Here is a 24977-nt window from a genome sequence, read left to right as displayed (position 1 = left end):
GCACTCGGAAGAGAACTTTATTGTCTTCCAGTGTCCACCTCTGCTAGTATATACAAATGTCTCTCTTTAAGAAACAAAAGCCGGGCACAGTGTTTCATGCTTGTAATCCCAGCACTTTGGCCAGCTGAGGTGGGCAGATCCCTTGAGCTCAGGAGTTCGAGACTAGCCTGGGCAACATGGCGAAACCCTATCTTTACAAAAAACCACAAAAATTAGCCGGGTGTGGTGGCACGTACCTGTAGTCCCAGCTACTCAGGAGGCTGAGGCAAGAGGTTGGCTTAAGCCCCAGGAGTTGGAGGCTGCAGTGAGCCATGATCGTGCCACTGCACTCCAGCCTGGGCGACATAGTGAGACCCTGTCTCAAAATAAATAAAATTAAAAATTTAAAAACCTCCACAAAAAAGCTCTAGGTACTGCAATGGAATTACCTATAGAATATATTGTTATGTGGAAATTTTGAATATTTGTGCGTATTTTCTTATTTTTAAAAAATTGAAGGATAAACTGAAAACTAATAAAAATAGTTACCAGTGGTGAAGAAAAGATTGGGAGTGGGGGAAGAGTGCAAAAGCTAGACCTCTCTGAATAGTATGTTTTACAGTTTGTACTTTAGAACGTATGTACATGTTTTATATAATTAAAACACCAAATTAAGGCAAAATCTAATGAAAACAAAAGAACTTTGCTCTATTGCAAAGTGAAAGCATAACCACAAGGAGTTATTTTTAGTAACTTTAAAATAGTTACTATTTTTAGTAACTTTAAAATAGGGTAGGGGTTTTTGTTTTGTTTTTACATAATTTTAGACTTACAGAAAAGTTATGAGAACAAGTATGAGGATTCTAGATACCTTTTACTCAGATTCTCTATGTTAACATTTTTTTTTCATTTGTTTAATCCTTCTCAATCTCTCACTCTTATCCATTTACATATTTCCTAAAAATAAGGAATTCTTTTACATAGCTGCAGTACAGTTATCAAAATTAGATAATTTATATTGACCTAATATCATTATGTATTCTACAGACCTTGTTTCAATTTCATCAGTTGTCCTAGTAATACCTTTCTAACAAATAAAAACAAACCGGGCACAGTGGGTCACACCTGTAATCCCAGCACTTTCGGAGGATGAGGCGGGCAGATCACTTGAGGCCAGGAGTTCGAGACCAGCCTGGTCAACATGCCAAAACGCTGTCTCTACCAAAAATGCAAAAAAAATTAGTCCGGCATGGTGGCGCACTCCTGTAACCCCAGCTACTTGGGAGGCTGAGGCACGAGAATCGCTTGAACTCAGGAGGTGGAGGTTGCAGTGAGCAGAGATCATGCCACTGCACTCCAGCCTGGGTGACAGAGTGAGACCCTGTCTCAAAAATATATATATATTAAAAACAAGATCTATCTTTTCAGTCTCCTTTAATCACTTTAACCTGGAACTGTATTTGAAGAATATAGGCCAGTTACTTTCTAGAATGTCCCTCTTTGGGTTTGCCCAGTGTTCCTTCATGATTAGATCTGGTTATGTACTTTGGCAGGAATACCACAGCAGTGTTGCCAAGTTCTCAATGCATCATATCAGGAAGCACATGCTATCAATCAGTCCCATTAGAAGTAGTGTTAACTTTGCTAGTTTCTGCTGGGTTTCTCCCCTGTAAAATTACTAGTTTCCCATTTGTAATTAATAAGTATCCTGTAGGGAGATATTTAGAGATTACATAAATATCTTACCACTCTTCAAATTTTCACCCACAAGTTAGCATCCTTGATGATTCTTACCTGAATCAGTTATGATATTGAAAACTGCCAGATTCCAGCATTTCTTCTACATTTGATTTTCTACTTAAAACTTTTCCTCCTTCCCCATTCATTTATTTGTTTATTTATTTACATCAGCATAGACTCATGGATTCTTACTTTACTCAGTAGTAAAAGGGTATTTTGACCGGGCATATCTAGTGGGATATATCTTAAGGACAAAAAGAACCACAAAATCTTAAACAGCCTTCAGTGGTGGTGTTATTGATAATGTAGGTATTACTATTATTTTAAAACTCACACACACACACACACATTCTGAAGCACAAAGCAAATGAGTAATTATGTTAGTATCATTAGGTACCAAGATTACAGTTGACCCTTGAACAACATGGGGGTTAGGGGTACTGATCCCTGCACAGTTGAAAATCCATGCATAACTTTTGACTCCCCCAAAACTTAACTACTCCCGGAAGCTTTACCAATAACATAGTTGATTAACACATATTTTGTGTTACATGCATCAAGGGAGCCTCAAGTGATCCTCCCACCTCGACCTTCCAAAGCACTGGGGTCATAGGCATGAGCCACCACTCCCAGCCGGTTTGATAATTATAGAAAGAGGTTTGGCTTTAAAAATGTCAAGATGTCGGGCCAGGCACGGTGGCTCAAGCCTGTCATCCCAGCACTTTGGAAGCCGAGGCGGGAGGATCACGAGGCCAGGAGATCGAGACCATCCTGGCTAACATGGTGAAACCCCGTCTCTACAAAAAATACAAAAAAATTAGCCGGGCATGGTGGCGGGCGCCTGTAGTCCAAGCTACTCGGGTGACTGTGGCAGGAGAATGGCGTAAACCCGGGAGGCGGAGCTTGCAGTGAGCCGAGATTGCGCCACTGCACTCCAGCCTGGGCAACAGAGCAAGACTCCGTCTCAAAAAAAAAAAAAAAGTCAAGATGTCAGGATACAGTGGCACATGCCTGTAGTCCCAGCTAATCAGGAATCTGAGGCAAGAGGTTCGCTTGAGCCCAGGAGTTCTGGGATGTGGTGCATTATCCCAATCAGGTGTCCACATGAAGTTTGGCATCAATATGATCTCCCAGGAGGGGGGTACCACCAACTTGCTTAAGGAGGAGTGTGAACTGGCCCAGGTTGTCAGCGGAGCAGGTCAAAACTCCTGTGCTGATCAGTAGTGGGATTGTGCCTGTGAATAGCCACTGTGCTCCAGCCTGGGCAACAGAGTGAGACCCCCACCTGTGAAAATAAATTAAAATTAAATAATGTCAACATAACAGGAGGATCCGTTTTTGTCAACAAAGAGGCAGCAGATGAGTTCTCAGATGCCATTCAGAAAATTATTGAAGAGGAACAATATCTGCCTGAACAGGCTGTTAATATGGATGAAAAGTGCCCTATTCTGGGGGGGAAAAATGCCACAAAAGATATATATTAATAAGGAACAGAAGCAAGCACCAAGATTTAAGGCAGGAAGGGATACGCTAACTCTAATAAGCATAGTCCTGATATAATTCCAGCTGCATTTGCACAAAACAGTAGAGTCAGCCTATCTGCCTCACTTGAGGCCAGGAGTTTGAGATGACCTTGGGCAACATAATGAGACACTCTACCCAAAAAAAAAAAAAAAAAAGTTTTTAATTAGCTAGGCATGGTGGCACACACCTGTAGTGCCAGCTTCTGTGGTGACTGAGGCAGGAGGATCGCTTGAGCCCAGGAGTTCAAGGCTACAGTAAGCTATGATTGCACCACTGCACTCCAGCCTGGGTGACAGAGTGAGACCCTGTCTCTTAAAAAAAAAAAAAAAAAATTATCAAACCGTCTTTTGCCATCATTGCATTCTCCAGCTTTTAGATCCTTCACTTTTTTTTTTTTTTCCTGAGACAGTCTTGTTCTGTCGCCCAGGCTAGAGTGTAGTGTCAGCCTCTTGGGTTTAAGCAATTTTCCCGCCTCAGCCTCCTGAGTAGCTGGAACTACAGGCACGCGCTACCATGCTGGGCTAATTTTTGTGTTTGTAGTAGAGATAAGGTTTCGCCATGCTGCCCATGCTGGTCTCAAAGTCCTCGACTCAAGTAATCTGCCCACTGCAGCCTCTCAAAGTACTGGGATTATAGGCATGAGCCACCACACCTGACCCCTTCACCTTCTTTTTGCTTTAAGTTGCTATTTCGCTTTTTCTCAAATTATGTTAGAATCTATAGATATACCTTTCTTATATCAATCCTGCACCCACATAAAAGCTGCATTTTCAGTACTACTTAAAAAGGTATTTCACAAAAAGTGCAAGATTTTAGCACCTACTGGTGTAGCTGCAGGAGCAGCTTCATGAATTTCCTTTTTTTTTTTTTTATTACAATGGTCCTTATGTTGGATTCATTTATCTTGAGATGGCAGCCAATTGCAGTTGCAGACCTCAGTCTACAGTACATATCAAGCAATTCAGCTTTTTCTTTTTTTCTTTTCTTTTTTTTTTTTTTTTTTTTTGAGATGGAGTCTCACTCTTATCACCCAGGCTGGAGTGCAGTGGTGCGATCTCGGCTCACTGCAACCTCCGCCTCCCAGGTTCAAGCAGTTCTCCCACCTCAGCCTACTGAGTAGCTGGGATTTACAGGCACCTGCCACCATGCCCGGCTAATTTTTATACTTTTAGTAGAGATGGGGTTTCATCATGTTGGCCAGGCTGGTCTGGAACTCCTGACCTCAGCTGCAGCCTACCTTTTCTTGTAATGTCATGACTTTCCTCTGTTTCTTAGGAGCACTTCTAGTATCACCAGTGGCACTTTGTATGGATCCTATGGTTTAGGGTATTGCACTAAACACAATGAAAATAATGTGAGAACTGTGAGATCACTTTTACTGTGATATGCAATTTATTGGAGAGATGAACTGCTCAAGCAGAGATAAGTAGCATCACACAACATATTAGGTGAATACTTGCAAGACTTGAGCTCACTGCAATAGCAATAGGAGGGAGCTGTGAAATTATTACAGTAGTATAATACGTACTACAGTTAATTTTATGGTTATGATTTAATATTGCATCTTTGCATTTGTTCACATTTGACTGTGAATGGCACCATTTACAGTCTGTGTAGGTGTAAGCTTTGATACATTTTAACTCTTTATAATAGATTTGTGTACCTTTTTATGGTACTAAATAATAAATTAGTATCTAAATGTATTTTATGCATTTATGATACAGCTTTTTCTTAATTTTTTATTCCAGAAGTCATCCTTCACCTTTTTCTTATTTTTTAAAATAGTTCTAGGCAACATGGTTGGTCCACGAGTTTTTTTTCAAATTGTTACGAATCTCCAAAAAAAAATTCAATATATTTTATTGAAAACAATCCATGTGTAAGTGGACCCACACAGTTCAAACCCATGTTCAATGGTCAACTGTACTTGCCAAATCAAAGAATTAAAGTAAAAATGCTATAATTGAATAGGAAGAAATACCAGTATGAACTTGTAGTTGGTTGGTTGGTTGGTTGGTTGATTTATTTATTTATTTATTTATTTATTTATTTATTTATTTGTTGAGACAGAGTTTCGCTCTTGTTGCCCAAGCTAGAGTGCAATGGCATGATCTTGGCTCACCACAACCTCTGCCTCCCGGATTCAAGGAATTCTCCTGCCTCAGCCTCCTGAGTAGCTGGGATTACAGGCATGCACCACCACACCCAGCTAATTTTGTTTTTTTAGTAGAGACGGGGTTTCTCCATGTTGGTCAGGCTGGTTTTGAACTCCCAACCTCAGGTGATCCTCCCACCTCAGCCTCCCAAATTGCTGAGATTACAGACGTGAGCCACTGCACCCGGCATGGTTTATTTTTCTCCTAAAAAAATGCATTCTTTTTTCAGCACTGTCCACTGAAGAGCCAAAGTAATAATAACCCAGTAAAAATAATATGCCTAGTACCCATATCATGGATTTATTTATATTTTTTATTTTATGTTTATTTTTATTATTATTTTGAGACAGAGTCTCGCTCTGTCACCAGGCTGGAGTGCAGTGGCGCGATCTTGGCTCACTGCAACCTCCGCCTCCCGGGTTCAAGTGATTCTCCTGCCTCAGCCTCCCGAGTAGCTGGGACTACAGGTGCATGCCACCACACCAGCTAATTTTTGTATTTTTACTAGAGACCAGGTTTCACCATGTTGGCCAGGATGGTCTCGATCTCTTGACCTCGTGATCCACCCACCTCGACCTCCCAAAGTGCTGGGATTACAGGCATGATCCACTGCACCCAGCCAATTTTTTTTTTTTGGGGGGGGGGGGGGGGGACAAGATCTTGCTCTGTCACCCAGGCTGGAGTGCAGTGGCGTGATCTTAGCTCACTGAGTTCAAGTGAAGCTACTGCCTCAGCCTCTCTAGTAGCTGGAATTACACACGTGTGCCACCACGCCTAGCTAATTTTTGTATTTTTAGTAGGGACAAGGTTGGCCGGCCTGGTCTTGAACTCCTGACCTCAAGTTATCCACCCGCCTCGGCCTCCCAAAGTGCTGGGATTACAGGCATGAGACACCGCGCCCAGCCCACATCATGGATTTAAATCCTTTTTCGCACTAAAAAGAAACAGGGCTACTTAAGAGAAATGGCTGATTCCAGATCTGGGCAAGAAATGGACATGACAAGCCTGGAACATCCTCCTGTGACTGAAAGCAAGGAAGTTATCAGACTCCTGGAGTCTTACAAAAATACAAAAGAACTGACTTAAAAGGGCTCCCACTGGCCTAAAATGGGACAATTTGAGCACAAAAATTTGTAAAGGCAGCAATTGATTAAAACACATTAAATATATAAAAATCTATAAGTTCATAAAAAAAAAAAAAAGGAAAAACCTGATCAGTCACCTTTGGAGGTTGCCTAGAAACTAACTTGGTATTCTGGAAATAAATTATAACAGCTTTATTCGTAATATCCAAAAACTAGAAATAGCCCAAATGTCTGTCAACAGGAGAATGGACAAACTGATATATTCGTACAATGGAATACTTATGCAATAGTAAAAAGAAATGAACTACTGATCACAACAAAGTGGATGAATCTCAGAACATGCTGAATGATAGAAGCCTTACATAAAAGAATACATACTTATGGTTTTGTGTCTATCAAGTTCTAATATAGGCAAAACAAACCTATGGTGAAAAAATATCAGAGTAGTGGTTTGCACTGGGGGAGATGGCAGCAGAGATTGAATGGGAAGGGGATGAGAGAGGGAGGTTTGTGGGATAATGAATTTTTTTAGGGATTTGGGTTACACAAATGTATGCAGTTCATCAAAACCCTAATGGTACGCTTTTGTGCATTTCACAGTATATACATTTTTTACCTTAAACATAACTTTACTTTTTTTTAACTTTTTATAGAAGTTTTAAGAGACAGGGTCTTGCTGTCACCCAGGCAGGGGTGCAGTGGCACAACTGCAGTTCACTGCAATCTTAAGCTCCCAGGCTCCAATGATCCTCCTTCCTCAGCCTCCCAACTTACTGGGACCACAGGTGCACACCACCAAACCTGGCTTTTTTTTTTTTTAAGTAGAGGCATAATTTTAAACAAATATTACATTTCAATGATATGTGTGCTAAGATGTAGTAAAAAGTAAGATGGATAGAAGGATAAAGAGATAGACATCTGATAAAGCAAATGTAACAATATTTAATTGTAGAATCTAGGTGACTCTTTACAATATAATTCTTTCTATTTTCTATATGTTTGATAGTTTTCATAACAAAATGTTGAAGAAAACCTCCATCTTGGAACCTCTAATTATGGGTCTAGGCATCAACATCCACTCACATCACTAAGTGAAAAGTTGATGGTGAATCTTGCAACACCTGAACCCACTGCTCAATCCTGTCACTAAAAGTAGGATAGCCAGGTTCTATGTTCTTCCTGATGCAATACGATAGATCACCTGTGAAGTATTAGTGCATAAAACTAAAATTGAATCTGAATCTAATCAAGATTCTAGATCTAACTACAAATTTACAGGAAATACAGGAGAGTAAAGAACATTAAATAATACCATGTGGTACCATTAGCCAAGTACAGATTGTGGGGGATTCCACAGGAAAAATTACCTAGTATCTTAACAAATCAATGGCATGAACATTGAAAAAAAAAGCATAAGGAAGGGGATCTGTTACAGAGTAAGAGACACTCACAAGACATAGTCATCAAATGCAATGTATAGACCTTGGATCCTGTGTAGAACTAACCAACCGTAATAAGACTTTTCTTCTTTTTTTAGTCTCTTCTACTTCTTCAAGTTACTGGTAGAGAAAAGACATTTTTGAGACAGTCAAGGAAAACTGAATGTGGACTGGGTATTAGATGATACTAAAGAAGTATTACTCATTTTTTTGGACTTAATAATGATATTATGGGTTTTGGGGGGGTTTTTTGTGTTTTTTGTTTGTTTGTTTGTTTGTTTGTTTTGAGATGGAGTCTCACTCTGTCGCCCAGGCTGGAGTGCAGTGGCACGATCTCGGCTCACTGCAAGCTCCACCTCCCGGGTTCACGCCATTCTCCTGCCTCAGCCTCCCGAGTAGCTGGGACTACAAGTGCCCACCACCACACCCGGCTAATTTTTTGTATTTTTAGTAGAGACGGGGTTTCACTGTGGGTTTCACTGTGTTAGCCAGGATGGTCTCAATCTCCTGACCTTGTGATCCGCCTGCCTCGGCCTCCCAAAGTACTGGGATTACAGGTGTGAGCCACTGCACCCGGCCCAATATTATGGTTATTTTTAAGTCCTGTGTTAGACGTACTGAACTATTAACAGGTTAAATTACATTTATGTTAAAATACTTCTGGGGACAAAAAGTAAACAGTTGGGGATAGGTGAAGCAAAAATGAAAGAATGTCTTTGTTTTGGGGTTTTTCATTTGTTTATTTCTGTTTTATTTTTGCCTGGAGATGGGCAAGCTGCCCATACATCCCAGCGGGCCAGGGGAGGAGCTGAAAGAATGTCAGTAATTGCCAAAGCTGGGTGATAGATACATGGAAGTTTATTAATCTATTTTCTCCATTTGTAAATGTTAAAAAGAAGCATCCTCAGCTTCACACTTTCTTCTACATCCCATTTCTCTATTTTTACAGGAAGACTGTGAAAGATATCTGTGTTTACTGTCGCTACATTATCTCCTCCCATTCTCTCCTGAACCTAGTCCAATGGGGATTTTTGCCTCCATCATGCCACCAAAACCACTCTTATCAAGGTCACCAGTGACTTCCAAATTGCCAAATCTAATGGTCAGTTCTCAGTTCTCATTTTAAATGACCTTAGTAACATTGATTACTACTAATCATTCCTACTTGAAAAAGTTTCTTCACTTGATTTCAGGATACCAAACTGATTTTCCTCCTGCTTCACTGTCTAGACCTTGTTTTCTTTTCTAGATTTTTTCATCTTCTGACCCTTCAAATATTGGTGTGCACTAGGACTCAATCCTCTGACTCTTCTCTATGACTTCCTAAGCAATTTCATTCATTACCTTGGCTGTAAATATCATCTATGTACTGTCGATTCCCAAATTTACACCTCTAATCCCAGACTCCCCTTAATCTCATCTTATAAAATCTCACACTCAATATGTATGAAACCAAATTCTTTTTTTTTTTTTTTTTTTTTCATTTTTTATAAAATAGAGATGGGATTTTGCCATGTTGCCCAGGCTGGTCTGAAACTCCTGGGCTCAAGCAGTCTTCCTGCCTTGGCTTCCCAAAGTGCTAGGATTACAGGTGTGAGCCACCGCACCCAGCCTGAAACCAAATTCTTGATCCACCTTACAAACCCCTCCCTCAGTGTTCCCCGGTTCAGTAAATGGCATCTTCATTTTCACTCAGTTGCTCAGACCAGAAGCGTAATTGTTATAATTGACTTGTGTCTTTCTCTCACGCTCATATTCAATAGCAATTCCTGTCAGCTTTACCTTTAGAACATAAACTGAATTTGACTACTTCTCATCATCTCTGCTTCTGTCACTCTAGTCTAGTCCAAGTCACCATCTTCTCTTGCCTGGGCAACTGCAGTAGCCTCTTAATTGGTCTCCTTTTTCCCTGTTTCTTCACAATCTCTTCACACAGCAGCCAGAGTGATCCTTTTAAAACCTAAAACTGATGATAGTACTCCCCTTTTCAAAACCTTATGGTGATTTCCCATCTCGCTCAACATAAAACCCAGAGTTCTCACCACAGTTTCAAGGCCCTATACCTTTGATCATCCCTCAGATCACATTTCCCACCACTCTGCCCCTTGCTCTCATGCCTTTCCAGACACACCGGCTTCTTTCTTCTCCAAACAACCCTCCTTATTCCTGTGGGCCTTTGTATTGGCTGTTCTTCTCACCTGGAACTTGCTTCCATGTGACTTGCTTTTTCACTTCATTCTGGTCTCTGTTCAGATATTACCCATTAGAGGTGCCTTCTCTGACCCCAACTAAACTAGCAGTTCCCTAGTCCCCATGCCTATAACACCTCCTTACCAGCTTAATTTTACTTCCTAACAAGTAATACTACCTGGCTTTATATTCTATTAATTTGCATTTATGGCTCTATTTTCTTTTTCGTTTTGTTTTGTTTTGCTTTGTTTTTTTTTGAGACGGAGTCTCGCTCTGTCGCCCAGGCTGGAGTGCAGTGGCCGGATCTCAGTTCACTGCAAGCTCCACCTCCCGGGTTTATGCCATTCTCCTGCCTCAGACTTCCAAGTAGCTGGGACTACAGGCGCCCACCACCTCGCCCGGCTAGTTTTTTTTGTTTTTTGTTTTTTTGTATTTTTTAGTAGACATGGGGTTTCACCATGTTAGCCAGGATGGTCTTGATCTCCTGACCTCGTGATCCTCCCGTCTCGGCCTCCCAAAGTGCTGGGATTACAGGCTTGAGCCATCGCGCCCGGCCTATGGCTCTATTTTCTTTCTTAAATTCAACTCTTTAGGCCAGGCACAGTGGCTCATGCCTGTAATCTGGGCACTTTGGGAGGCCAAGGTGAGAGGATCACTTGAGGCCAGGAGTTCAAGACCAGCCTAGGCAACATATCAAGACCCCATCTCTTTTTAAACATAAATTAATTTAACTTAATTAAGTTCAAATTTTATAACTTGTCTTATTTAAGGATTTGAGAATGACTGAATCTACACAGAGGAGAATTATATAGATTCCCTTGTAACATTAACTTAAGCATAAACATCATCAACACACTGTTAAGGGTATACATACTTTGGAGTTCTGATTTAAGCTTCTACTACTCCTTCCTAAGGTGATAACACTTACACAGGCATGGCCAGAAGACCCTGTTGGAGTCTAGTTTGCATTTGTTTCTTCTGTATCATGTTCATTCTTTTCTAGGCTTGCTCACTTGCTGTATCCCATACTAGAATCATGCTAGGGGTATTGCCATCTTAGTCTGTTGTCACTGTTCTCTCTTTGAACCAACAGAAAGTTCTAACTAACAGCAGTCTATCAGTTGATTTCTATAGAGGTTTGCCTGCTCTCCCATAGACTCTTCTTGCTACTCTGTGTCATGCTGTGGTTTGCTCACTATTCATTTGTATACTTGCCTTCCTTCTTTCTCTGGCTCTCACATACACACTTATATTTCCTGGCTCATCTCTTTTTGTGCTAGACTATTGTAAAAGTCTTTAAACTTCTTTGGACAGAAAGAATAACTTCCAAAGTAGAATTCTGATGCTTTCATTGGGCAGAGTAAGGATTCCTCCCACCTGTGTGTCATCATCAAATGCAGGTGTACCAGCTCAGTATGATTGCACACTTTTTTTCATACCTATTATGTTGGCTAAAACTGTGTCCTTTTATGAATGAAAAAGTATAGGAGATAATTTTTAAAAACCTTTTGTCTTCCATGACTAAAGAGACTTGCCTTTTTTACTAGCCCCTGTTTTGAGAGCCGGTCAGATGTAGTTTTAGTCATATTGGGGAGCACAGTATTTGAGCAGAGACCAGAGTGCTCCATGATGAAATTCTTTCCTTACACCAGCCCCAACTAGGTCCCAGTAAGAAATAGATGCAGAGGACAACATGCTACAAAGAAACCCTCATTGTTGTCACAAAACATATAAGGGAGCCCTGGTCAAGTAGGATACCCCTTGGGGAGAGGATGTCTTTGCTCTGGACTAGGAATCAGGCAAGTGGTTTCCTTTCCCCTTCTTCTTTCTCACCTCCCACCCCCACAGAAAGGAAAAGCAGGTCCAGAGAAGACATGCCCAGGAAGAGCATTGAAGTCCCTGGGAACAAGGCTTAATTAAAATCATTCAGTCTGACCCATCCATGTAGTACTCCTTGACTTAAGGGTGGAATGAATAAAGCAAAGAAAAGAGGACTGGGCAGGCTGGAGAAAGAAAGGGCCATGACTATCCCATAAAAACCAGGATACAATGGCTCTGTAGGTAAAATCGGAGGTTTCAAGAAACATTTTTGAAAGAAGTGTAAAATATATTTTTTCTTAAAGAAATCTAGACTGTCACTCAAAGGAAGACAATATTGCATAGTAAGGCAAAAAAAGTATCTGTGTTTCTTGAACATCCATGCTTCCTTAGTAATTCCTAGCACTGTACTGTAACCTTACAAGCAAATAATTCCTAAAGAACATTGGATGGAACAGGTATATATTTGGAGAAATCAGCCAGGCATGAGAATGTGACAAATAATTCAAGCATCCAAAATAATTCAAAAGTTGTTAAAGTGTTTCTCTATTATCATGTTATCTAGTTTTATGTAAACTGAATTGTTCATCTTCAATTAATCCTTATCTTCGGGTTTGTTTTTTGTTTGTTTGTTCGTCTGTTTTTCTTTTCAGCCCCACTGTGTTCTCCTCGCCTCAAAAGAAAACTCGGCACCTGTTAAACTTGGAGGCTTTGGGGTAGCTATTCAATTAGGGGAGTCTGGACTTGTAGCTGGAGGTAAGACTGCTTTACAAAAAATTTGTCTTCAAAACCTGGTCACTTCAGGCTGGTATAAAATTTTCAAGCTACATATTAGCTCAACCTCAGTGTTTCATACCTCATTCCACCCCACCCCAACCCCCAAAAAGCATCATCAGATAGTTTTGAATTTAATAACTGTAGTCATAACTAGAATTTTAGTCCCTTAAGAATAGACTCTTTTCTCTTTGTACCTCCAGTACTTAAAAGACTGTAAGAGTTTAAAACAGTGTTCAAAGAAAATAAGTTTGAAGCATAGTGCCTTTTAAAGTTGAACTGGCCAAATGAAGTCAAATCTAAAATGTGTAGATTAGCCACTTCCTGGTTTACGCTGATGGCTAATTTTTAATTTCATACTGTTTTCTTTTTTCCATTTATCAAAGAATCCTGCTCAAGCCATCAGTCTGTATATTAGCAAAGAATAAGCAGATGTGAATGCACACTGATTTTATTATTAGCCAAAGCAAAACATAATTTTTAAATTCCCATGCCAGAATAAAAAGAAAAAAGTTACAAATTGTAAATATCAAAAATAATCTTACACAGCACATTTCATATAACTCAGTTCATTATAGCTAGAACTTCAAGCAGTAACAACATAGACCATCTTCAGAAAAATGAGCCATTGGTCATAGTTGTAATTTTTTTTTTTTTTTCCAGACAAGGTCTTGCTCTGTCACCCAGGCTGGAGCGCACAGTGGCATGATCATGGCACCCTGCACTGCACCCTTGACCTTCCAGGCTCAAGTGATCCTCCCACCTCAACCTCCCAAGTAGCTAGGATCATAGGCGTGTGCCACCATACCTGGCAAACTTTTTTTAGTTTTAGTAGAGGCAAGGTCTCACTACATTGCCCAGGCTGGTTTCAAACTCCTGGGCTTAAGCAATCCTCCTGCCTCAACCTCCCAAAGTGCTGGGATTACAGGTGTGAGCCACTGCACCCAGCCCACAGTTGTATTCTTTAAATAATTTTTTCACGACATTGCCTTCTAAAATTAAATTACATTCAAATTTTCTTTTAGTTTCACATTCTTTTCCAGTTAATCATTTCCAATAATGTGCAAAACTGCAAGCTGAGTATAGTTTCAAAGAATGCTAATTTTTTCCCCTAATTTAAAACTTTCTGTTAGTGATTGGAAGACTGACCAAAGGGTAAGGCACAGTTTAATCATAGAATCTCAGCACTCCAAAGGGCCTTAACTTCTCCAGTCTTATATCTAATGATTGGATTCTTCCATAATATTCCCAAGAAAAGATTGAGTTCTAGTATTAAACTCAGAGAGCAAAGTAGTCACTACATCCCAGGACAGTTCATTTAATTTTTGGACAACTCCTTAGGTATTAAAAAGCTCATCTTTGCATCTTTCTGTAACTTCTACCCAGTCATCCTAATCCTGACTTTTGAAACCACTCTGAACAATTTTCATCCTTCCATATGATAACCGTTCATCTGTTTGTAGACAACTACCATGTCCACCTAGGTCTTATCCAAGTTAACTTCCCTATGGTGATTTGGCTATTCTTCATATAAACTGGTTCAAAATCTCTTCAGTATCGGCAAAGTACAGGGCTTGAACTGAACACGCTAACTACAGGTGGTACAGTACAGCTGATCCAGTGGACAGGAGCATTGGGCTATCACTTTTTTGTGTTCTAGGCCTTAAATTTCTCTCAGGTTTCCCAAATTGCATTAGCTTTTTGGACAACTACATAGCACTGATGGTCCATATTGATCTTGTAATCAAGTGAAAATCCTAAATTATTTTTTAAACAATTGTTGCTGTTAAGCTAACTCTCTCAATTCTGGTACTTATACAGATCATTTCTATGTTAAGACTATGTAATTATAACAATTTCTGATGATTATATTCCCAAGGTTAATGGGATGAAATGAAATGAATTTATTTTATATGTTATATAGTGGCCATATATAATTACTTTGTTTCTGTTGCTCTGGATCTACATCCTGTTAGTATTCAGAATGTCATGGGCTTCGTATTTTATTGTACATCTTGATTGAAGGGGAAAAATAGATGCATTACGTTTACCTGGACATTTTCTCCATATTAATCTTTTTCTAAAGTCCATGAACCTTTCACCTAAATTGTTTATTTTTAAAGCTAATTTTGAACCCCCACCCCCACCACCCCGTGGTGTGTCAGTATTCAAAATTGATTTTTCTCCATGCTTCTAGAATTAAAATACTTCCTGATGGTCAAAATATTGTCATTTCTTAGCACACCTGTTTTGTATTCTTGAAATAACTTTGAATGTTACATTTTTTTTTGTTTGTTTGTTTGTTTGTTTTTGAGACAGAGTCTCGCTCTGCCGCCCAGGCTGGAGGTACAGTGGTGCGATCTTGGCTCACTGCAAGCTCCGCCTCCCGGGTTCACGCCATTCTCCTGCCTCAGCCTCCCGAGTAGCTGGGACTACAGGCGCCCGCCACCTCGCCCGGCTAGTTTTTTTTTGTATTTTTTAGTAGAGACGGGGTTTCACCGTGTTAGCCAGGATGGTCTTGATCTCCTGACTTCGTGATCCGCCCATCTCGGCCTCCCAAAGTGCTGGGATTACAGGCTTGAGCCATCACGCCCAGCCGAATGTTACGTTTTAAAAAATAGAATATGAATAAAAGATAAATTATTTCTCTTAGAAAAAGCTTTTCTGCTGTTTAAGGTACTTTTGAAATTTTGCTAATTAAGGTTGGGCACAGTGCCTCACGCCTCTAATTCCAGCACTTTGGGAGGCTGTGGCGGACAAATTGATCCCAGGAGTTCAAGACCAGCCTGGGCAACATGGTGAAACCCCATCTCTCCAAAAAGATGCAAAAATTAGCCAGGCATGGTGGCAAGAGTCTTTGCCCCAGCTATGCGGGAGGATCGCTTGAACCCGGGAGGCAGAGGCTGCAGTGAGTTGAGATCCTGCCACTGCCCTCCAGCCTGAGCAACAGAGCAAGACCCTATCTCAAAAAAAAAAAAAAAGAAAAAAATTCTGCCAATCATTTAATTATTTATCAACTTTAAAGCAGAAAGCCATTTTCCTGTCAGTTTGAAATCCCAATCCCTAGTCCTCCAAATAGAAAGGAATTCATTTCTTTATATGTTGCATATAATAAAAATCATTTAAACATATTTACCCTCCCCCTACCTGAAACTCAGCTATTTAGGAAACTTACTTATCCAGGATACAACTAGAAACCTAGAAAATAACTATAATAGCAGCAAAATTATTCCTACCCTTAAAAATCCACTCATGCTCCTCACAATTGAGCACCTAAAGACGCTCTCTAAGGCTGACTTGCTCCCATGTTTTAAAAAGCTGTATAGATTCGTGTTCCTTCATACCTTGCACATGCTATTCCTTCTAGTTGGAGTGCCTTTTGTCATTTTATCTATCTGGTTAACTCCTATTGTTCTGGAAGGCTGAGCTAACAATTGTCTCCTCTTTAAAGCAGGCTTATCTTCACCATCCTGAGTTGGAAAGCCCTATTCCTTCTCTTCTATATTCCCATAACTATCTGGGCTACATACCTCCATGTAGCATTGGATGCAGGGACTTACATCAAAGACTGTGATTTGTAAGAGTAAGGGGGACTGTAGCTGAGGGTATCTAGGACCTAGCAAGCACTTAGGAAATTGCTATTAAATGAAGGAATCTGGTTGCTAGTCAGGTTTTACTTAATAGGAGATTATAAAAGCAACAAATTAGGAGAACGCAGAACTAAAGCATAGTGAGAGAAAAGAAATAAAAGCCTAACAAAAATATATATGATATATACTGAGCAGACACCAAAACTTGGAAAGCGCAACAGCCTTTTAATATGAAAGAAATCAACTGTTGCATGCCTCTGAAGTTCCTGAGGGTGCTTTCTGTTCTATAGCATAGTTCTTTAATCAATATCTACAATGACAACTCTGAGTCATCAAGAAAAGGTTAAATTATGAGCAGTATTCTGTGTAAAAGAAGTCAGGAAATTGTAGAAAGCCATACAACATTATTTAACTAAGGCGTGCACAGTGACTCACACCTGTAATCCCAGCTACTTGAGAGGCCAAGGCAGAAGGATCACTTGAGCCCAGGAGTTTGGGACTAGCCTGGGGAAAATAGAATCTCCAAAAAAATTATTAAAGCGAAAAGGATTGTGTGCATAAAGATTCAAATCACAATGTATTTTCAAAAGTAGCTATTCAGAACAATTCTCCCTCTGAGATTCTAGGTAGGAAGGTTTTATTGTATTGTCAAAATATATAACATTTAAATATTTGTCCAAAATATCTCAAACTGCCATTTAATTTAGTTTGCTAATTTGTTTCCTTTTCTTAAAATTTTGTGGTCTAAGTCCTAAAAGTGAAATGGTCACTGAAGAAGTATCAGCAAAAACAAGGATTTTTAGGAAGTTGGTATATATTAAAGATTAACTCCAGTCCTTTTTACCTTCTACTGATTTACATGAAATAAAAGAGCATTCCTCTACATTCTTTCTACTGTGGTTTTCCCCCATCATCTATGAGCAAATTATTGAACCAAAAGACAGGCATCTTCCCGAAGATTGAACATTAATTCTCCAGAATTGGCTAGTCTTCGTCTAGCTAAAGGGAAAGAACCTTCTCAGGATGGCTGGGACTGGCCATGGTCGCTCTGATTATTCCCAGGGTAAGGCCCCCATTTTGAGTGGCTTGGCCCAGGAAGTGATAGGAGTCAAGTTGAGTTTCAAAGCATCATCCAAACTGTCAGCAGGTACCTGACTGGTACTCTGGTACCAGTAGCCTGAATGATACTGGTTTCCCCTACTCCTGCTAGCTCTTGTCCATCAGAACAAGGCTAATTCTCCAGCGGCCCCTCCCTGTCCAGGCTATTAATGAAGTATAAAAGGCTTAGCTTCTTCATGTTACTTGAGGAAGCAAATACAGAAATAAAAGTATTTCTCTAGCCAGGTCCTTCAGCCAATAGTTTTCACTGATCTATCGTACATTTTAAATGAAAATATTTTCACTACTGGAACCCTGAACTTAATCTTTTCTATTATGGGGAGAGGAAGGGAAACCATATGATCTGCAGCAAAGGTACATCCTGATACACAAGCTAAGAGCTCTTTTATCTTTCTGCATCCAACTGAGTTTGATAATCATGAACAGAAATTGATATATTCTCTCCAGCTGAACCAGAAGATCTCTAAGGTCTTTTAAAATCACAGTTCTGAGTTCTAGATAAAGTATTTCACAATCTTCAAACTAAAAATTATCCTGAACTCAGTATGATGAAAGAGAGAGAGACAGAGGGAGGAAGGGCGGTCACTGGGCTTGCATACATCTAGAAGAGCTGCCAAGTCTAGTGGGCAGTGCCCCATCCCACAGTGATCTTCCAACAGGGTACAAGCCTTTCATTCTACAATAGAAGACTTCTTTTGGGATACTGAGTTAAAGATAGTTATGAATGTGCAAACAGCTGATATTAGATTCCTTACAGAAAGCTAATTTTTGATAGAGAAACAAAACTGTTTAAAAAAAATGAAAGTCAAAGAGGATTGAATGGGAGGAGCTTCATAATTTTGCTTTTGTTTATGCCATATAATATTTGCTTTCATTCTCTTCATATGTTAATGTTAGGAGGAAGCTAAAAACTCCTACTATAACAAAATATTACTATTGTTAATTGCTATAATTAACCCATAAAATCAACTGAACAGGATTTCAGAGTCAAATTCATATTTCAAATAACAGTTCTCAGCATTAGGTTTCATTGGGGAATTTCCATTTGGCAGTCAAGTCATCTTTTTTCCACAGATTTTTTTTCATACCTTTCTCCCTCCTCCACTCCTTTCCCCTGCCTCTGTCTCTGCCCAGGGCAGGCCTCCCAGCTCTTTCCTGGACAGCTACAGGCTCTGCCTGTTGACTCTTTCACCTGCCTCTGCTCTATATATTTAATGACTTTCAACCATGTGAGAATTAGAAAATTTAAACTTCTTCATGAGGTAAGAACCACATAAATACTTACTATGTAGCATGCAGAATTCAATAGGGAGTGCCAATGTTATAAGACAGAATACCTATTCTGGGCTCAATATTTTCAGGAAACGATTAGATAAGTAATTTTTTTCACCTGTGTGAACTTGATTTTATGCGGAGGGGGAGAAGTAGTGAGAGTATATGTATTGGTAAACTTTTTATTTGGATTGTTATTGTTCTATTATTTTTAGTTTTCATATGAAAATCTTATTTTACGTAAACATTTTTCCTTAATGTTGTTTTAAATGTAGGACGTGTTGGAACACCTCATTTTATGGCACCAGAAGTGGTCAAAAGAGAGCCTTACGGAAAGCCTGTAGACGTCTGGGGGTGCGGTGTGATCCTTTTTATCCTGCTCAGTGGTTGTTTGCCTTTTTACGGAACCAAGGAAAGATTGTTTGAAGGCATTATTAAAGGAAAATATAAGGTAATGCATCATAAACATTTTCTTTTTCCACTGAGATTAATTTATCCCGAAAAATGTTGCTTTGACGTTACTGTCTGTCTTTGCCCACTGGTTGACTGCCAGGTAGTTACCCCATCAGAGAAAAGGTCTTTGCTTACATCATTGATCCAGTGGCCTTGGTAGACAACATAGGCCTCAGGTAAATTTCTGGGTCACTGTCAGCTGAGCCGTCACCCTGGTGAAGAAAACATTTATGACCCTTCTTTGTCTAATTTGAGAAAGAGGCTACATTTTTAAAGCTTTCTGCTTAATTTGTAAAGTTAAAATAGAATTTCATCCAGGTGTAATTTTAGTCCTTCTTTATCTTAATTTTAAATTTAGGCCAGCACAGCTGAAAACATTTGCCATTTACATTCCAGGATAAACTGAAATGCCAGGATGACAACTGCATTTCATGATACAATATAGAGGTATTTCAGTGTGGCTTAAACATTCCTATTCTTCTTTAGTTACTAGGTGTTAGCAGCCTCATGTACTATCACAGACTTGTGATTAGTAAATCATTACTTTAGTAAAAAATTGAAAATTCATTACTGACATTATGAATAGCTATATCACAAACACCTAAGGACTTCTTGGAAATAAGTAGGCTTAAGGTTGATTTCACCACCCCAGCTTTTAGACTCCTTTGCCCTGTCCCACAGGGTACAGCTGACAGTGACTAGGAGGCTGGGCATGGGAAGCATGGGGGAGTGTGTGTCTGGATATCAGGTTAAGGCTGTTTAAGTTAGGGAAATTCTTTTTCCTCTCATTATTACTGAAACTCATACTTTCTATTCAACCTCATCACTGTTTCATTTTCAGCCATGACTGACAACATAAAACCAAAAACATGTGTATGTAACACTGGACTCTGGAACTGTGAGGCCCCTAAAGTTTTCTCTTCAATTCCTCAGTAATGTTAGAATTTTATATAGGACTTGGAAACATAAAATTTAAAAAGAAGAAAAGTAAAGTAGTTCCAGAGTTACAGTCCTATCCTTTTAAGCCATAACTGAAGTTTATGGAGATGAGAATGGTGTATACTTTTGTTGGTTTATTTACCTCGCTCACCATCAGTTTATGAGTGCATGTAAGTTTGTCTTTTGTTTTAGTTAGTTTAAGATATATACCAAAACTCTGTTAACAGAGAAAGATGTTTTAAGTATAGCATTTTCTGCTCCTCCTAGAGTCAGTTGGCCACTGGGGAATAAAATCATTACTTATCGGGTAACTAAATGTCTCAGGAAACTGCCTGTAAGTAGTCATCCCTCTTCAATCCAGGGAAGTTGTAAGTTGCTCTCAGGAATGCACAGCCAGATTCTGGTTGAATTTAGCCAAGTGAAATCACGAATACTAACATTTTAAAAGAAACATGATTAGTGATACATCAGCATAATAATAATACTACCAATAATGATAGCTAACTCAGGCATAGCACATAGCATAGCATACTTTACATAAGTAAAGTGCTAAGAACAGTTTAATTCATTTAACCCTCACAGCAACTTGTGAGGTAGGTACCATGTAATAATCCCCCACCTGTGTTTTTGAGTTATAGGCATTTGCTAATAATAGAATTCTTCCTTTGTGTTTGTTCAGTTGTTAACTTCCTAGTTTCCAAGGCAATGTGCTTCATTCCAACAGACTCTGGTATTTTATTTCGTCTATTTTTAAAACATTGAATAGTTATTTTTGTTTCTTGGTAAAAAGACTTAGACTATTCACACATGTGCAAAAATTAAGTCATTTAAAAATTCCCTCTTCCCAGTATTATAGTAAGTCAGATGGATGGTGGCAGCTACATCATAATTTTTTTTGTACCTGGGGTTTGAAGCTTTGAGGTTAATCATTTATTTAGTATTTTACTTGGCTAACCTCACCTCTCATTTATCTTCAGGACTTTCCTTACAAAAAGCCTAGGTTTTCACCACCTTAGTTTGAAGTATAGATCCATCTCTACCATCTATGATGAATCTCGGCCTTTTTCTTTTAGTATACTGTGATATGATTCTGTCAGCATTTATTTTTCTATCTTTTATTATCAAAAATTTCAAACAAAAATAGCAGAGAGAATAGTATAATGAGCTCCCAGCTTCAATAACACAGGCAATCTTGTTTTATCTGTATTCTACATATTATTATGTTATTTTAAAGCAGATCTCAGCTGGACTCACTTGAGCTCAGGAGCTCAAGACTGGCCTGGGCAACATAGGGAGACCTGGTCTCTACGAAAAGTACAAAAATTAGCCAAGTGTGGTGGCACACACTTGTAATCTCAGCTACTTGAAAGGCTGGGGGGGCAGGATTACCTAAGCCTGGGAGGTCAAGGCTGCAATGAGCCATGATCATACCACTGCACTTCAGCCTGGGCAGCAGAGCGAGACCCCATCTTCCCCCCCAAAAAAAAAAAATTAGATTTCAAAAAAATTATTTCATCACCCTGGTGGTTCTTTTTTGAGACAGAGTCTTGCTCTGTCGCCCAGGCTGGAGTGCAGTGGCAAGATGTTGGCTCACTGCAACCTCCCCCTCCCAAGTTCAAGTGATTCTCATGCCTCAGCCTCCCGAGTAGCTGGGATTACAGGTGTGTGTGCCACGACGCCCAGCTAATTTTTGTATTTTTAGTAGAGATGGGGGTTTCACCATGTTGGCCAAGCTGGTCTCAAACTCCTGGATCAAGTGATCTGACTGCCTCGGCCTCCTAAAGTGCTGGAATTACAGCTGTGAGCCACCGCGCCCGGCCTCATTTCATCACCCTAATGGTTCTGAGCAAAAGAACTATTAACAAAATTCTTGATCTCTATGGATATTTTCAAGAAAAGTTTGAAGACACCTTTTAAATGTAGTACTTTTTTTTTCTTTTTTTACCTCCAGCACTTGCAAATGTGAGACCGTTAAATATGGTACATTTAAATTGTCATAGTTTATAAACTGCTACTGGTCTTAAGTGATTTTAATTTGACTTTTAAATTATCATTTGCTAGGTTATTTGATCTTTTAAAGTAGCTATTAGAAAATACTGTTTAACTGGAATATATGCTAACACTTAACCTCAATTAACTTCTTTATAAAGGGCAAAAATATATTTCCCAAACTATATATAAGAGGTGTAATGTCATATCATTATTACAGGTAACCAGTTAGTATATAAACAGCAAGATTCTAAGCTGCTATGGGTTAGGTATTCAAATAAGTAAGATTGTTTTATAGCTTATTTTGTTCCGCCTTATAGACTCAACCTCCCAAATTTATTTTAGCTACTCATCTCAGCTGAAGGAATAGAAAATCCTATATTGGACTCTCTTGTAAAAAGGACAAGGGAGTATCCTTCTAAACCTCTCCTCATTTCAGAAATCTTACCACCCCTTTCAGATGATTTCTCAACCCCTTTGTCAAGGAAAAATTATTCAGACTTTAAAGAACACATTCGCTCCAGGATAGGGAGAGGAAATAAGTCTACCCAAGCCCTGTCTAATCACTTCCCTCATTTCGAACTGGTCAGTTGACCACAATTTCACTAGGATGAAAAGTGTGGGATTTCATCCCTCCCCAAGTGTGGGATTACAGGCATGAGCCACTGTGCCCGGCCAGATAATGATAATTAAACAGCATACTTATGACATTAGTCTTAATGGGATTTGACAAGCAGAAGTGGCTACTATTTGAAATTCTGCCTGTTGGGGGGGAAAATGAAGCATACTTCAATCTTAAGGACTTTCCCCAACATAAAGACACTTTTCACTCCCTGTCTTCAAGTACAAAGTCTCACATTAGTCAGAGCTAATGCTAGCCCTTGCTCAAATTGCAATGATTCATTTATACTGCAGTGCAAGTGCTGCAGTTTCACTTGGCTTAAAAATGTTGTGGAGTTTATTCTTCATCTTTCTTCCTTAGAAGGTGATGTAGGTCTCTGCCTGTTGAAGCCATGGCTTTGCTTGAAGGTCCTGGCACTGGGTAGCTCACATAAGCTCACCCCATCAGTAAACCTGTTGATGTTGAACAAGGAATGAGACCCTACTCTGTCTCTGCCTCCTTTCCCCACTTGCCTTCTCAACCCCGTGGCCTAACCACTCTGAGTTTTTTTTTATGATTCTGGGTCTCAGACATATCCCTTTTCCCTGGAGCCTTCTAGCACTCGGCTCACAGATCCACAGCCTTTCGCATAAGCCCTGTGTCTTTTCAACAATTCATAATTATTTTTGTGTGATTTTAGTCCATATACCATGTGGCTTAGTGGTCTCATCTCTAAAAGAGACAAAAGTAACTTCACTGAGGACAATATTCAAGCAAATCAGTTATTCTGTGGGACCTATGGTAGTAGAATACTTTTTCCTAAACACTGAAATTGATATGCAGTGACCAAAATATCCTATTAATAACTTTGCATGGTTCACAATTATTGCTAACCTCAATTTTTAAAAACATATATTAAAAATATTTCTTTAAAAATTTTAAGTTTTATTTTAGTTCTTTCTGGATCAGTGTATTCTAGTCTCCCTAGCTAAGGATCTAAAGATAGAAACTGGAATAATGAACATTCTAGTCTTCGATTATTGAAATATTATGACTTACATAACAAGAATTTGTGTATGGAGTATTTAATAGCACAAATTCTTATATAGTAAAGAACAACAGAAGAATTGCATTTGTCCTTTTCTTCCTTAGAATGCAAGGCTTTAGAATCAAATTTCTGTTCTTTGCACTCAGAATTTTATTCACATTGAAACAGTATAGGAATATTAAATAATAGTGAATGTTAATGTCTCACTTAAGGTAACTATGTAGTTTTCCTTTCCTCCTTCTCAGATGAATCCAAGGCAGTGGAGCCATATCTCTGAAAGTGCCAAAGACCTAGTACGTCGCATGCTGATGCTGGATCCAGCTGAAAGGATCACTGTTTATGAAGCACTGAATCACCCATGGCTTAAGGTACATGAGCATTCACAGGTCACCTTCTACACTTTGTCTGAACACTTCCAGTGACAGGAATGCATTGCTTTATAAGATGGTCCTTTTTACCTTTTCTTTTTTCTGAGCAGTTTTCATTAGTTTTTTCATCTTGTTTGCTGTTCCTACACATCATCTGTGAACATCTGAATAGAAGACATACCATTTGAGTGTCATGCAGCTATCAGAGGTAAAAAACAGGATTAAGACAGAATACATCAGGGGAAGGCCTCTTTGTTCTCTGCCAACATGTGTTCCAAAGATATGCAACATCAACAACTGAAATAATACCATGTTATAATAAACCAATTATCTTTATTTTGGGTGTGACTGTGTGCTTTATAGCATTAACTGTTTTTCAGTAGATACTAGATATGAATTTCCTGTCTTAGGAAAACAGCAGGTGTTTTTTTTTTTTCTTTTTTAGACAAGGGCTGACAACATCGCCCAGGCTGGAGTACAGTGGCACCATCTCTACTCACTGCAACCTCTGCTCTTGGGCTCAAGCGATCTTCCCACTTTAACCTCCCCAGTAGCTGGGACCACAGGCATGCAGCACCACACCTGGCTAATTTTTGTATTTTTTGTAGAGATGGGGTTTCACCATGTTGCCCAGGCTTGTCTGAAACTCCTGGACTCAAGCAATCTGCCCGCCTCAGCCTCCCGAAGTGCTGGGATTACAAGCATGAACCACTGTGCCCAGCCAAAAGGCAGATTTTAAAAGTTCATTTTATGTCCCATCTTGCCAGTGAGTTTTAAGGAAAATTATAACTTGGGACAGCAATGAAACAGTACTTTTTGATTAAGACATTATATGGCCCAATAATTCCAGGCAGTTTTCACTTTAGAGGTTGGAAAACTAATGCTTGGAGAGG

At 39.4% G+C, this 24977-nt stretch overlaps 1 protein-coding gene across 10 annotated transcripts in view; it reads left to right on the top strand.

Moving 5' to 3' along the window:
- CASK (calcium/calmodulin dependent serine protein kinase) overlaps nucleotides 1-24977 on the top strand; it is a 405070-nt gene that overhangs the window by 241047 nt on the left and 139046 nt on the right. For 8 of the 10 annotated variants that reach the window (XM_050776182.1, XM_050776180.1, XM_050776178.1 and 5 more), the window contains exons 6-8: nucleotides 12585-12687; nucleotides 18962-19137; nucleotides 23962-24084. In XM_050776182.1, coding sequence (XP_050632139.1) covers nucleotides 12585-12687; nucleotides 18962-19137; nucleotides 23962-24084 — 402 coding nt within the window. Of the gene's footprint in view, nucleotides 1-8872; nucleotides 9026-12584; nucleotides 12688-18961; nucleotides 19138-23961; nucleotides 24085-24977 lie in introns of all 10 variants that reach the window. The other 2 variants (XM_050776177.1, XM_050776176.1) reach the window with 1 other exon arrangement.

Source organism: Macaca thibetana, chromosome X (assembly GCF_024542745.1).
Source record: "Macaca thibetana thibetana isolate TM-01 chromosome X, ASM2454274v1, whole genome shotgun sequence".
Lineage (NCBI taxonomy): Eukaryota > Metazoa > Chordata > Mammalia > Primates > Cercopithecidae > Macaca > Macaca thibetana.
Note: the sequence above shows the minus strand (reverse complement) of the source record. Positions and strands in the feature narration are given on the sequence as shown.